At 38.4% G+C, this 14,022-nt stretch overlaps 1 protein-coding gene and 1 non-coding gene across 2 annotated transcripts; one reads left to right on the top strand and one right to left on the bottom strand.

The window, feature by feature from the left end:
- Nucleotides 1–421: 421 nt before the first annotated feature.
- LOC145044500 (small nucleolar RNA R71) lies at nt 422–528 on the bottom strand. The gene has a single exon (XR_013681448.1). It is a non-coding gene; the product is annotated as a small nucleolar RNA R71 (small nucleolar RNA).
- Nucleotides 529–1,808: 1,280 nt separating this feature from the next.
- Nucleotides 1,809–2,321, top strand: LOC145040220 (uncharacterized). Its single transcript, XM_078988178.1, has one exon. The coding sequence runs from the start codon at nt 1,809–1,811 to the stop codon at nt 2,319–2,321; it is 513 nt and encodes a 170-aa protein (XP_078844304.1).
- Nucleotides 2,322–14,022: the final 11,701 nt, after the last annotated feature.

Raw genomic sequence — 14,022 nt, 5'->3', positions numbered from 1 at the left:
GAATACTACTTTTACAAGCCGTAGTGCTGTCCGAGCATCGTCTAATCAAGTGAGTGTATAGTCCCTTTCATAAATACGATTTTAATACAAGTATTGTTTGAATGTATTAACTATATGTTTGGTGTGAGTGTGTTGTTACTTTCGAGCTAAAGGGCCACATACTCGCCCAGCTCAAGGAAATTCCTTTCTATGGAAAAGACCACGATGATGCCTACAAGCATTTGGATGAAGTCAACGATTTAGTTGATTACTTCAATGTTCCAAATGTGCCTCATGAGACTCAGCTACTTCGCAAGCTTCCAATGACATTCAAAGGTGCTACAAAAGACTGGCTCAAATCACTTCCCCCAGATCAGTCACCACATGGGCCAAGATGAAAGAAGAATTCATTGATCACTTTTGCCCACCTTCCAAGATAGCCAAACTGAAGAAAGCAATAGCTAACTTTGAACAACAAGCTGGAGAGTCACTATATGAAGCTTGGGAGAGGTACAAGAGCTTACTAAGAAACTGCCCACACCATGACCTAAATAGCCAGCAAGAAGTCTCCATTTTCTATGATGGAGTCAATGTCACAACTAGGAAGATACTTGACTCGCAAGGCCCGCTCACAAAGAAGCCACCCCTGGTGATCAAGGAATTAGTTGAAGAATTCTCTAAGCACTCTAGAGAATACCACAACCCAAGAAATGATGTTACTAGGGGAGCCGCATATTCGGCTACTAAAGACTTGTCGGCGGCCATGGCTATGCTAAACACCATGGATAGGAGGATGGATAAAATGGATCAAACGATCCATGCTATTCGGGTGGGTTGTGAAAATTGCAATGTACCTCATCTTACTAGAGACTGCGACTTGGATGAAAATGGCAACAAAAAGGTGCAAGTATGTTACTCAAGTGGGGACCGATATGATGAAGATTGGCGTAAACCAAAGAAAGATTGGTTCCCGTATGAAGAGTTCAAGAAGGCTAAGGAGGAGAAGTACAAGAAGAAAGGAAGAGGTTTTTACCAAAAGGAGGAGCCGGCACATGAAAGAAAACCAAGTTTGGAAGAAACGCTTACCAAATTTGTAGCTGCTTCAAAAAAGAGACATAGCGATCATGATGCTGCCATTCAAGAAACAAGAACTATCCTTAGAAACCAGCAAGCATCCATTCACAACATAGAAACACAGCTGGGCAACTTGCTCAACAAATAAACCAAAGATCACCGGGAGAACTCCCTAGTAAAACCGAAAATAACCCATGAGGCGCACACATAAATATAGTTACAACAAGAAGTGGGAAAATAATCACTCCTCTGGCCCCTATTCAGAAAGAAGCACCCAAGGAATCACAGAAGGAGGGGCAGAAAATCAAGCAGAAGATCAAAATCTTCAATCTGATAGCTCTACTCGCCGAGTACCACATATGGACTCGGTGAGTACACTGCCAAATCCGAAGGAACAGGTCCCTGAAAATTTGTATCAGCCTCCAATGCCATACCTAGCCCGAGCTAAGAAGGAGAAGCAAGAAGAGGAGTACCAGAAGTTTCTAGATCATATCAAGGCTCTTCAAATCAACATACCCTTCATTGAAGTTGTCATCCAAATGCCCAAATATGCTAAGTTCCTTAAGGAACTTCTCACTAATCGAAGGAAGATGGAAGAAGTGAAGAAGGTGGTCCTCAGTGAAAACTGCTCAGCTGCTATGCTAAATAAGCTACCAAAGAAGAAAGGTGACCCGGGGAGCTTAACTCTACCTTGCCAATTTGGCAACTTGGCTACAATTCATGTCTTAGCCGATTCAGGAGAAAGTGTGAACTTAATGCCATATTCATTCTTCAAGAAGCTGGATCTCCCAGAACCAAGACCAATTTGCATGGCAATTCACTTAGCAAACAAGACAATCACTTTTCCAAGGGGCATATGCGAAGACTTACTGGTCAAGGTGGACAAATTCATCTTTCCCACTGATTTTATAATTCTAGATATGGAGGCGGATCCTCAAGTCCTAATCCTCCTCGGAAGACCCTTCCTCAACATTGCGAGTGCTATAGTAGACACGAGGGATTCAAATCTTACCTTGCAGGTAGGTGGTGATTCTGTAACATTTGGGATTGATCAAGCCATGAAGTATGCAAGGAACGTTGACGACACGGCTTTCTCAATTGACATGCTAGACGAACTACTGGAGAAGTGCATAGGTGAAGATTCCAGCAAGTCCACAATTGTTGATGAAGAATTTGATGCAGAAAAAGACTTAATGGAGATCGAAAGGCTACTGGAAGAAACTGAATTTGAAGAAATAGTCAAGCAATCTGAGAGCCCTACTCGCTGAGTAAGGCCGATCTACTCGCCGAGTTCCTCCTTTGAAAAGGAATAATTCGTAAATGCAGCCACACACTCGCCGAGTACCCTACCTGCACTCAGCGAGTCCAACAGTCAGAACCAAAAATCTGAGCTTAAAACGTTACCAGAACATTTGGAGTATGCTTTCCTTGAAGAGGGAAACCAAAAGCCAGTAATCATAGCCTCTGACCTATCCAAATCTAAAAAGGAAGAGCTCGTGCAAGTGTTGAAGAAGCAGAAGCGGGCCATAGCATGGAGCATCACCGACATCAAGGGAATAAGCCCATCTTATTGCTCTCACAAGATCAATCTGGAAGAAGGAGCAAAGCCAGTTGTACAGCAGCAGAGAAGATTAAACCCGAATATACAAGAAGTGGTCAAGAAGGAAGTGGTTAAACTCTTAGATGCGGGAATTATCTGTTCCATTTCCGACAGTCCATGGGTGAGTCCGGTCCAAGTGGTGCCCAAGAAAAGAGGGATGACGGTCATAACCAACGAGAAGAACGAGCTAACTCCGACACGAACGGTAACCGGTTGGAGAGTGTGCATCGATTATCGAAAGTTAAACGATGCCACTCGTAAAGACCATTTTCCCTTACCTTTTATTGATCACATGTTAGAAAGATTATCGGGCAATAGTTACTATTGCTTTCTAGACGGATTCTCGGGTTATTTCCAAATACCCATAGACCCAATGAACCAAGAAAAGACCACATTTACTTTCCCAAGTGGGACTTTTGCTTATAGGCGCATGCCCTTTGGGTTATGCAATGCACCCGCAACTTTTCAAAGGTGTATGACAGCCATATTCCACAATATGGTGGAAAAATTCATGGAAGTTTTTATGGGCGACTTTTCTGTTTTTGTATCTTCTTTCCATGATTGTCTCGCAAATCTTAACTTAATGCTTGCTAGGTGTGAAAAAAATGTCACTTTATGGTTAAGGATGGTATAGTGTTGGGCCACAAGGTTTCCAAAATGGGAATTGAAGTGGATCGGGCAAAGATTGACACCATTTCCAAATTACCCCCACCAACTAATGTGAAGGGCATTAGAAGTTTTCTAGGACACGCAGGTTTTTACCGGCATTTCATAAAAGATTTTTCCAAAATAACTAGACCTTTGACACAATTACTACTAAAAGATGCACCATTTAATTTTACTAAAGAGTGTTTAGAGGCATTTGAATTTTTAATGGAAAAATTAACTAATGCCCCAATCATTGTTGCACCAAATTGGAGTTTACCCTTTCAAATTATGTGTGATGCTTGTGATTTTGCATTAGGAGTTGTCATCGGTCAAAGGGTTTATAAGCACTTTCAACCCATATATTATGCTAGCTAGACTCTAAATCCAGCCCAAGAAAATTACACCACCACGGAAAAAGAATTATTAGTTGTGGTGTATGCTTTTGATAAGTTCCGTCCTTATTTAGTTTTATCTAAAACAACCGTTTTTACTGACCACTCTGCTATCAAGTATTTATTTGCCAAACAAGATGCCAAGCCAAGACTGATACGATGGGTGCTACTTCTTCAAGAGTTTGACATAGAGATACGAGACAAAAAGGGAATGGAGAATGTAGCAGCTGACCACTTTTCAAGACTTGAAAACCCGCGATTACACGAAGATAGAGTTGGCGATGATTTTCCGGACGAGTATATTATGGTGACCGTGGGAGAAGAACCATGGTTTGCAAATATAGCTAACTACTTAGCTAGAAATTACATCCCAAAAGATCTCACAAGTCAACAAAAGAAGAAATTCTTTTCCGAGATAAAATATTACTTTTGGGATGAACCATATCTTTTCCGAAGCTGCGCGGATGGGATCATACGAAGATGCGTGTTCGGGAATGAAAGCCGGAATATAAGAGCATTATCATAGCGGGCCTACGGGTGGACACCATGGAGCACATTACACTGCAAAGAAGATCTTTGACATTGGGTTTTATTGGCCCACAATTTTTAAAGATGCACCCAATTTGTCAAAGAGTGTAATGCTTGTCAAAGAGTGGGAAACATTTCATCTCGAAATGAAATGCCACAACATAGTATCCAAGTGTGCGAAGTATTTGATGCGTGGGGGATCGAATTCATGGGACCATTTCCCATGTCTAAAGGCAACAAGTACATATTAGTGGCGGTGGATTATGTATCCAAATGGGCGGAGGCACAAGCGTTACCAACTAATGACGGTCGGGTAGTGGTGCGGTTTTTAACGAAGTTATTTTCACGATTTGGAGTCCCGAAAGCTCCTATAAGTGACCGAGGCACTCATTTTGCCAATGATTAACTAGAGAAGGTGCTAAGAAAATATGGGGTAACCCATAAATTTTCTACATCCTACCATCCACAAACTAGTGGACAAACCGAAGTGACGAATCGAGTTTTAAAGCGAATCTTGGAGAAATCGGTGGGGAGCAATCGCAAAGAATGGTCGGATAAGCTAGACGATGCACTTTGGGCCTTCTGTACAGCTTTCAAAACGCCTATTGGTACTACACCATATAGGTTACTTTATGGAAAGCAATTCCAGTTGCCAGTGAAGATAGAGCATAAAGCGTTTTGGGCTTTAAAGATGTGAAACTTCAACACCGAGGAACTCAAGAGCAACCAGTTAATGCAAATGAATGCTATTGAAGAGCTTAGAAATGATGCATACTCTAGTTCGTTGATCTATAAAGAGAAGACCAAGATGTGGCATGACAAGAGGATAAAAGAAAATAAAGAATTTCATGAAGGCCAAAAAGTGTTGCTCTTTAATTCACGGCTAAAGCTTTTCTCGGGAAAACTCAATTCAAGATGGGATGGTCCTTTTCTGGTGAAGATGGTGTTTCCACATGGTGCTATAGAGCTATTGTCAAGAGATGGAACACCTTTCAAATTCAATGGACATAGGGTCAAAAAGTATGAAGAAGGAGTCCCCAGGAATGAAGGTATGGAAGAATTGTTGTTGCTGGAAGGGATTGCAACCACGTAGAAGGGGAGGAGTCCAGCTAATGACTCCTTTAAAAGAAGCGCTTATCGGGAGGCAACCCTAGTTTCAAGTTTGCATTTTCTTTCCTTTACTTTATTTTTTTATTTTTTTTATTTATTTTATCATTTTCATTTGTCTTATTCTAAGAATATAATTGCTTGAGGGAAAGCAATGCCTAGAGTGTGGGGTCGATGGTTAAAAATGAGAAAATACATTAATTTTTTCAAAACATTAAAATTTTTCAATCTGCAAGGATTACTTGCCGAGTAGGCACGTATACTCGGCGAGTACCTGCCAAATTAACCCAATAAACACGTAACAGCAGTTCTACTCGGCGAGTATGTCTTTTCTACTCGGCGAGTAGCCAACTTACACAGGTGGTTTATAATCTGTAAAATAAGGGTTTTCACCCATTTGACCCACACACTCGCCGTGCACAACAACCTTCAAGCATTCACTGTGATTTTCTTCAATTTTCCACTTAATCCTCATCTTTCAAAGGAAAAGGTAAGATCTTTATACTTAAAACTCATCAAAGGTTCAATATTTATCATTGATTTGCCCTTGTTTTTCTTAAATTTGGATTTGGGGCGTTCCTCAAATTCTAGGGGTTCTAATTTTGCCATGAATTAGGTAATGTTAGGAGAAATTTCTTTTGGATCTATGGTTATTTGACTTAATACAACAAACCCCTGTGAACAATTAGGAGTTTTGGGCACCCTATATATGACTGACAGGTTTCTGTCCCGAAGTTCATTCTACTCACCGAGTAGATGCTATGGACTCGGCGAATATAAGCCTATGCAGCCTTGTTTATTTGATTTTAATTGCGGGGTTTTGTTTGTTTGTGTTTTCTTTATGTTGTTATGCAAATACCATGTTCAGAAGAGGGCAATCTTCAAGAGGGGGAAGCCAAGGTGAAATCCCGTGGCTCTCATTTCGACAAATTACGTCCAAATCATCCCAAGCTCGAGCCAAAAACAAACTAGAGGCGCTGAAACAGAAGGAGATTCATTTGCCTAACGCTGTTGACTGGGATTGGTTGGGAAAAGTGGGTTTGGAAGAGGAGCTCACTCCATATTTGGTGAAAGAGTGCAACTTGGGGGATACCACCATCATATGTGATGGTTGGTTGCAATTGTTCAAGATACAGGAACCTGTTTATGCAGAACTATGTTGGGAATTTTTTGCTACCATCTCATTCCGAGGTGGTAGTGAGTATTACAACCCCAACATAATTACTTTTTCTCTTGGTGGGGAGCTGCGACAATGCAGCATGGCTAAATTTTCCTGGAGGCTGGGGATTTATGATCAAAGCACCATGCTGACTGAGGACTTTGAAGCCTTTCTTGAGAACTGCCATAACGATCTTCCCGAGGCAGTGGTGGCCTCTACCTGGTGGAACACTATTGCCAACCGGGTGTATATTCCTTCTACCGCCCAGGAGGGTCATATTCGCTCGCCGATCCATCGCCTTATTCACTGCTTCGTGGCTAGCACCATCAACATGCAGAAGGATTGGGACAAGGTCCCAACCCTTGATATTTTCTATCTTTGGACTATTATTACTCCCGATGCTTTCTGCATTCTCCCCTATTGCATCGCCAAGTTTCTTGCTCAAGGGGCAGTTAAGGAAAAGGTTAACTCCAAGATTAATGGAGGCATGTTTGTTACAAGGCTTTCCAGGTCATTTGGGGTTTTAGACTTACAAGAAGCAAGGGCACTCACAGTCATTTATCCTCCCCCATTCAACACTGCATTATACAGGAGTGCACGGATCGTGGAGAAGTTTGGTGATTCCTTTTCCATTCCACATGTGGACGAGCCGGCAATCCCCGAGGAGCTGGGAAGACGGGTAAGGCAACGTAGCGAGCGGGTACGGGAAGACCCACCGGTTATTCTGGTGGAGGAGAACGATGGTTGGAATCAAGTGGAGTACCGGCGCTATTTGGACGATATCGGACGAGGGGTTAATTATAACAACCAATCATTCGAGTACCTCTTTGAGCAAATGAACATTGCGCCAAGACCCGGTCTGGGATACCCCCTACATCATGAGTTGGGAAGAAAGAATGATGCGGGGTGATGGAGGAGGAGGAAGTGGAGCTGGAGGAGCTGATATGGAAGAAGAAGATTGAGGACTTTATTTATTTTTTTTTTTTGTGTTTTGTGGTGTTTTGTTTTGAACAATTGTTAAACTTGGATGATTTTTGTTCTTTTTTTTTAGATTTTTATTGCTTTCACTTATAGTTGCTTGTTTTTTAGGGATGGAAGGTTAGGAAGCATAATAAATTATTGAGGGTCAAGTAAGGAATGAAAGATGTTCAAGAAAAAGTACGAAGTCTTGTCCTTAGGATTGAGTCCATTATAGTCGATAGTAATGGAGGTTGTTGCTGCTGAAGGGTTTAGAGAAAGGGTCAGTGAAATTTCCAATTTCAAAACCTGAGTCGAAAGGAACAAGAGTTGGATTAGTTTTGGCAATACAGTGCCTACTCGCCGAGTGCACAAACTCTACTCGGTGAGTACATGGGGTATTACACGTTATAGTTCCAAGTTGAGAGCTACTCATCGAGTACACGGCACTAATCGCCGAGTAGACTTGCAGTTTTCGAGTTCCAGAGCTATTTTGAACACTTTTACTGCAGCATTTATCCATTTTTCATGAAGAGTTGTTACTGGGAATTTTCTAAGAAGCTTGTTCCGTGATATTTTCAAGTTGTCAACCACACGAGACGTATGACACCCAAGACATGGATGAGTTTTTCCCATGGCTAAAGTCAATAGAAGATGGAGCTAAAGAGAAGAGTATCAAACTATCGACTGCTACCTTAGGGGAGTTTGTTCCAATTCTCTCTATATTTGCATTTTTATATATACAATGAGGGCATTGCATAAAATAAGTGTGGTGTAGAGGGTTGGTCACATATTATAAAATTTAGAATCTTAATTTAGGCTAATTTTAAAAAATTGTTGCACGCCAAAAAGAAACAAATTACTTATGAATTAATTTAGGAAATTTTGGTAAAAGCAATTAGGGTTCCATGTTAGAATTGTGTTGATAACTGCATGAAAACCCAAATGTTTAGTTGAGCCTATATACGTTCTAGTGCATTTGTGGCTTCCTTATTCCAGTGAAATCATGGGACAAAAACACGACCTTGCTCAACCTAAGGGATGCAATATGTTTAGCATCGTGTACCAGAAATGTATCCAGGAAAAATTATTATCTTTAGCCAGTAAAGGTTGAACTTGAGCGCCCCTGCTTAAGCATGTAGGGATTTGAGTGAAAAAAGTGAGGAACATGTAAAAAAAGAGAGAGAATTACAAGGAAAGTTGAAGAATTTTTGGAGCATTAAAGTCAAAAATCAAATACGAAGATCAAAAATTCCAAAGAAACTCAAAAAGTGAAGATACCAAAAAACAAACAACAATGTGGTGAATTCAAAGAGATCAAAGATCAAATGTCAAAGAAATAGAGAATTCCAAAGAGCTCCATAGTGGTATCATGAATTGTAATTATCTAGATTATGTATGCTTGGGTTGCTCAACCAAAAATACCTTGAGGTTAAGAGGTTTTCTGTGGATGGATTCGGAGGGATGCATAAAATGAACATAGTTCGGGGTGAGTGGGCGAATGTTTATGAGGATTGTGAGTATTTGGAGTATGGGGGTATTTAGGACAACTTTAGACACAAATGCATGTGTTGCGGTCTTGGCATAATGGTTGGGTTAGATTGGAGTTGTCATATGTGGTTCTAATATAAAATTCAGTTTTGCTTGGGGGCAAGCAAAAGTCAAGTGTGGGGTATTTTGATATGTGCATAGTTAGTTAATTATTTAGCATATATTTTTATTCATTTTTAACTAGTTATGTGTATAATGTGGACAAAAGGTACTTAATAATGTTTAAATTTTGTTTTCAGTCCAATAGACATGCTTGGGAGTAAAAGGGAACAAAGGAAAGCAATTAGAGACCAAAGAATGAAGAATGAATGACAAAAGCCTTCCTACTCGAAAGTTCTCGAGCCTACTCGGCGAGTACAAGAGAATATTCCAGAAGATAAGTCAAGACTCCTGGTATGAGACGGATAACTAGCATCTACTCGGCGAGTTGGGTCTGCTACTCGCCGAGTACACCCTGTTTTGAGATAATTATAAATACCAAACTATTATCTGATTAGAAAATACTTTTGGCGATTTTGTGAGCTGAACCTGCGAAAAAGAACCCTTGGAGGAGCTAAGGAACCCTAATCTTCAATCCTTGGAAGAATCAAGTCAATTAGGTTAATCATTATACTTAGCTTTAGGAATTAAGTATGTTAGCTTAGTTAAATCTGCTTATGAGTTTGTTTTTATCATGACTATGAACTAAATTCGTTGTGTTTCTGTTGGGGAAGACTAATTTACTCCTATGGTTTATAATATACTTTTTGATTGATTATTATTTGGTGATTTTATTAAATTAAGTTTGTTAAAGAACCTTAAGCATTAATGACAACTATTTTCTGTTAATTGGAAGGTAATTAAGCTGCATGAATATCTTTTAATTATCAACCTCATATGTTATGTGAACACTTGATCATATGCTTAAGAGTAATAAATATGAAATTAAGATTAAATAGATAATAGGTAAATTAATGTGTGAGCTTGTTTGAGAAACCAACAAACAAGAGGTTAATTGAAACACCAACTTGATTAACCAATTACATATCTTATTTAATCCAAATAATTGGACTAGGGAATTAATTAGTTTAAACAATTGGCCACTGCTTGAATTGATTAATTGTCTAAGGGTTAGGAGTAATAAACATGAACATAACCATTATAGTTGGTAACCAATAATAATTAATTTATCATTAAAATAACCATAGGAGTGAATTAGTTGAACCTAAACAAAACCCTTTAATAAATTTGGTGAATTTGTCATTTGCTTTAATTGTTAGTTAGTTAATTGTTTTAAGTGCTATATTTAAGTTTCTAGTCTTGTAAAACTAGAGAAAAAAACCTTTTACTTTTATTACTTGCTTAGTTAAAATTAGTTATTAGATTAATTTCCGTTCCATGACTTCGACACCCTACTTATCCAACTATACCACTAAAAGACAGGTTCACTGCCTTTGTGTGATTAATTTATTAACTAAAAGTAGGATTAAAACTAGTTGGTTTTACACACATCAACTAAGAATATGATTGATATTCTGACCCTAGCGGTCATATCAAATTGAGTCCGACAACGATGAGTTTGTTATGTGGTTCATAGAACCAAGTTCGAGGTAGCATCTAACTCAAGTCAGAAGATTGAAATCAATGCGATCAATAGCATCGCGCTCGTTGTTAAGGAAGCTTGTAGCTAGAAATCCTACATGTAAAAATTTGATTATATTACATTAGAATATGAAGGAAGGTATATTCCATTCCGGAATTTGACTCTATGAGACTTGAGTCTAAGCGTCGCATCATACGATGAGAGGTCATTAGAAAACGACCCATCAGTTTGTTACAGTAGATAAAGGAAAGTACTTATCCTAAGAAGAAGGAGTCACAATAAGGATTTGTTTTGTAACTCAAAGGTTACAACTGAAAGTACAACATAGTACGATGAGCAGATGCTGGATTGAGCACTACCTGCTATCGAGAAGTCCAAGAGTTAGATACTATTTCGAGGAAATATAGAACCTATAGTTATTACCTTAGATGAAGAGATAACGTATGGAATCATTATACAATTCCTATCTCATTGATGATTTCGAGACGTAATTATCCTAAGGGGGGATAATTGTAACGCCTTTAGATCTAGACTAGTCAATTTAGAGACGATAAGCATCAAAAATGACTTTTTGATGGAAGATTATTTCGAAGGAGTAATCTTAACCAAGTTTTATTATATATCACAAGGTTTTCGTACATATAAAGAACGCCGAAATCCGAGTTATAACGAAGAAGTTATGATCTGTCGAAGTTTCACGACAAAACCGGCACGACACAGTGCGACGTAAATAGTGAATTTATGTTAGAGAGATATTTGGCCGTAGTGATCTAAATGAAAGTCATATAATACATTAAACTGGGAGCGTGCATAAAAAGAATGCCCAAATCTGACTTTGTATGAGGAAGTTATGATTTTTTCGAAGTTTCGGCTTAGCAGTAGACAATCCGAATACTCGATTTGAGATCGAGCGGTTTTTAGCCAAAACAATCTAAATGAGAATTGAATATCTCATCAATGGGAGTGCAACGATAAAAAGACAGACGAAAATGGAGTTCAGATGAAGGAGTTATGAATTTTGAACGAAGTTTTCCTGTCCCGGCCTACTAAAAATAATATATTAAAATGAAAGTCAAAATTAGCCAACAAAGTCTAAATGAAAGTTGTAGATCTTGTTTTTACCTACGTGTGGATATAAAGAACATCAAAAATGGAGTTCGTATGCGAAAATTATGAATTTCTGAAGTTCGTGGCACGGACTTCCACCCCTGTCAGAGCTCGCGAGGTGAGCATTAAGTGGCTCACGAGGTGAGCAGATGATGGACGTCTTCCAGGGCAAGTGGCCATGAAAAACGCAATGATGTATCGAGCTCACGAGGTGAATATTAGAAACTCACGAGGTAAGTTTAGCATTTTTTTTCCCTATAAATAGAATTCAAGAGGCAGTCGATTTTGGTTGCTCCTTCTCATCTCACCCACTCCTGATACTCTCTCTAATCCCTATTTTAACCCCCCCCCCCCCGAAGCCCCGGTATCATTCCTGAGCCCCGAAGAAAGTCCCGAAGCCCAAAGATCCCGAGAAGTGAAATTCCCAAGCCGAAGCTCTGCCTGCGAGAAGCCGATTTTTATGAAGATCTTCCAAATCTACCGAAGAATACTACTTTTACAAGCCGTAGTGTTGTCCGAGCGTCGTCTAATCAATTGAGTGTAGATTCCTTTTCATAAACATGATTTTAATACAAGTATTGTTTGAATGTATTAACTATATGTTTGGTGTAAGTGTGTAGTTACTTTCTTCTAACACATAGATATGAAGTATTTGCTATGAAATACGTGTTATGTGTTTATATATTGTTTGTTTATTTGAGATGGATGTTGGATGAATGTTTTATACAGGTTTGTATATAATTTAAACTATATATGTAATTTATATCTACAAATATATTGGGTAGAACATGGGTAGATGGAATAGTTGGTGTGTGATGAGAGATGGTATGAGTAAACCCTGGTAACTATGGAGTTAGCGCATGTTAAAGTAAACCTTTGCGACTATGGAGTTAGCGCATGTTGAGTAAACCTTGGCGACTATGGAGTTAGCGCTTGTTAAGTGAACCTTGGGGACTATGGAGTTTGTGCCTGTTAAAGTGAACCTTTGCGACTATGGAGTTAGCGCATGTTGAGTAAACCTTGGCGACTATGGACTTAGAGCTTGTTAAGTGAACCTTGGTGACTATGGAGTTAGCGCCTGTTAAAGTAAACCTTGGCGACTATGGAGTTAGCGCATGTTGAGTAAACCTTGGCAACAATGGAGTTAGCGCTTGTTAAGTGAACCTTGGTGACTATGGAGTTAGCGCATGATAGCTATGGATTTAGTACCTGATAGATAAACTTTAGCAGAAATGGACTTCATGCCAATTCCTTAGGTAAATCCTTAGGAACGAATGAATAAATGATAGTTGATTCTTAGGGTAAAACATTAAGAAATAAAGAAGATAATGGGGATGGGTAATTGGGTTAATTGTTTGATGATTAAATATAATAATTATATTATTGTGGGTTGAAAACCCTATATGCTCACCAGGCTCCCAAGCCTGACCCACTCAGTTTTCTTTGCATTACAGGTAATGGCACAAGAGTATAAGTTGGTGGACTTGATGAAAGATTTTGGATTATAGATCAGTAGTTATAAATAATTGTTGTAAGGTCTATTTTATACTGTTTTTTCTTTTGGTCTGTATCGGAACATGACATCCCGAGATTTTGTTATTTAATGAAAATACATTTCTTTAAAGAAATGTTTTGATAAATTATGATCATATTTTGTTTTGGGAACAAATTCCACAACTGTTTTCTTTAAAAGATTAGTCTGATTTTAAAACAAAACATAAACAAATCGGTCTTTTCTGGCCGTGAAATTAGGGATGTCACAATGGTCCCTAGGAAATTTATCTAAGAATATGGGCTCAAAATATCGTGTCACTCTTAGATTGTTCAAATTTGTCACAAATGTTTCATGTTTAAGTGGACCACAATACCGGCGATCGATCAGACAAATACATGAAAATAAAGTTACTGACAAGTGGATTAGGGTTGTCCAACAACTTTGATCCCATTGTCACAAAATTATTTTAAGTAATTACTGAAAAATTTAGTCTGTTTATTTTATTTTATTTTATTTTAATTTTAATTTTTATTTTAATTTTAATTTTTATTTTATTTTATTTATTTTTTTAATTGTCAAAATTTAATTGTTAATTTTAATTTTGGAAATTATTTTTATTTTTATTTTTATTTTTAATTTTAATTTTAATTTTAATTTTAATCATCAAAATTTTATTTTTGAAAATTATTTAGGAGTTGGATTGTACCTTGTACTATGTGGAAGACAGGTAAAAGTGTATTGGGTATAAAAACGCGAGTTTACTGCCGGAAACTCACTTTTCTTCACTTTTTCTCTTTTCGACCACAAACTCTCTCGATTCTCTCTCATCCCCAAATTTTTTTC

Source organism: Lactuca saligna, chromosome 4 (assembly GCF_052625555.1).
Source record: "Lactuca saligna cultivar CGN05327 chromosome 4, ASM5262555v1, whole genome shotgun sequence".
Lineage (NCBI taxonomy): Eukaryota > Viridiplantae > Streptophyta > Magnoliopsida > Asterales > Asteraceae > Lactuca > Lactuca saligna.
This window is presented reverse-complemented; position numbering and strand designations above follow the sequence as displayed.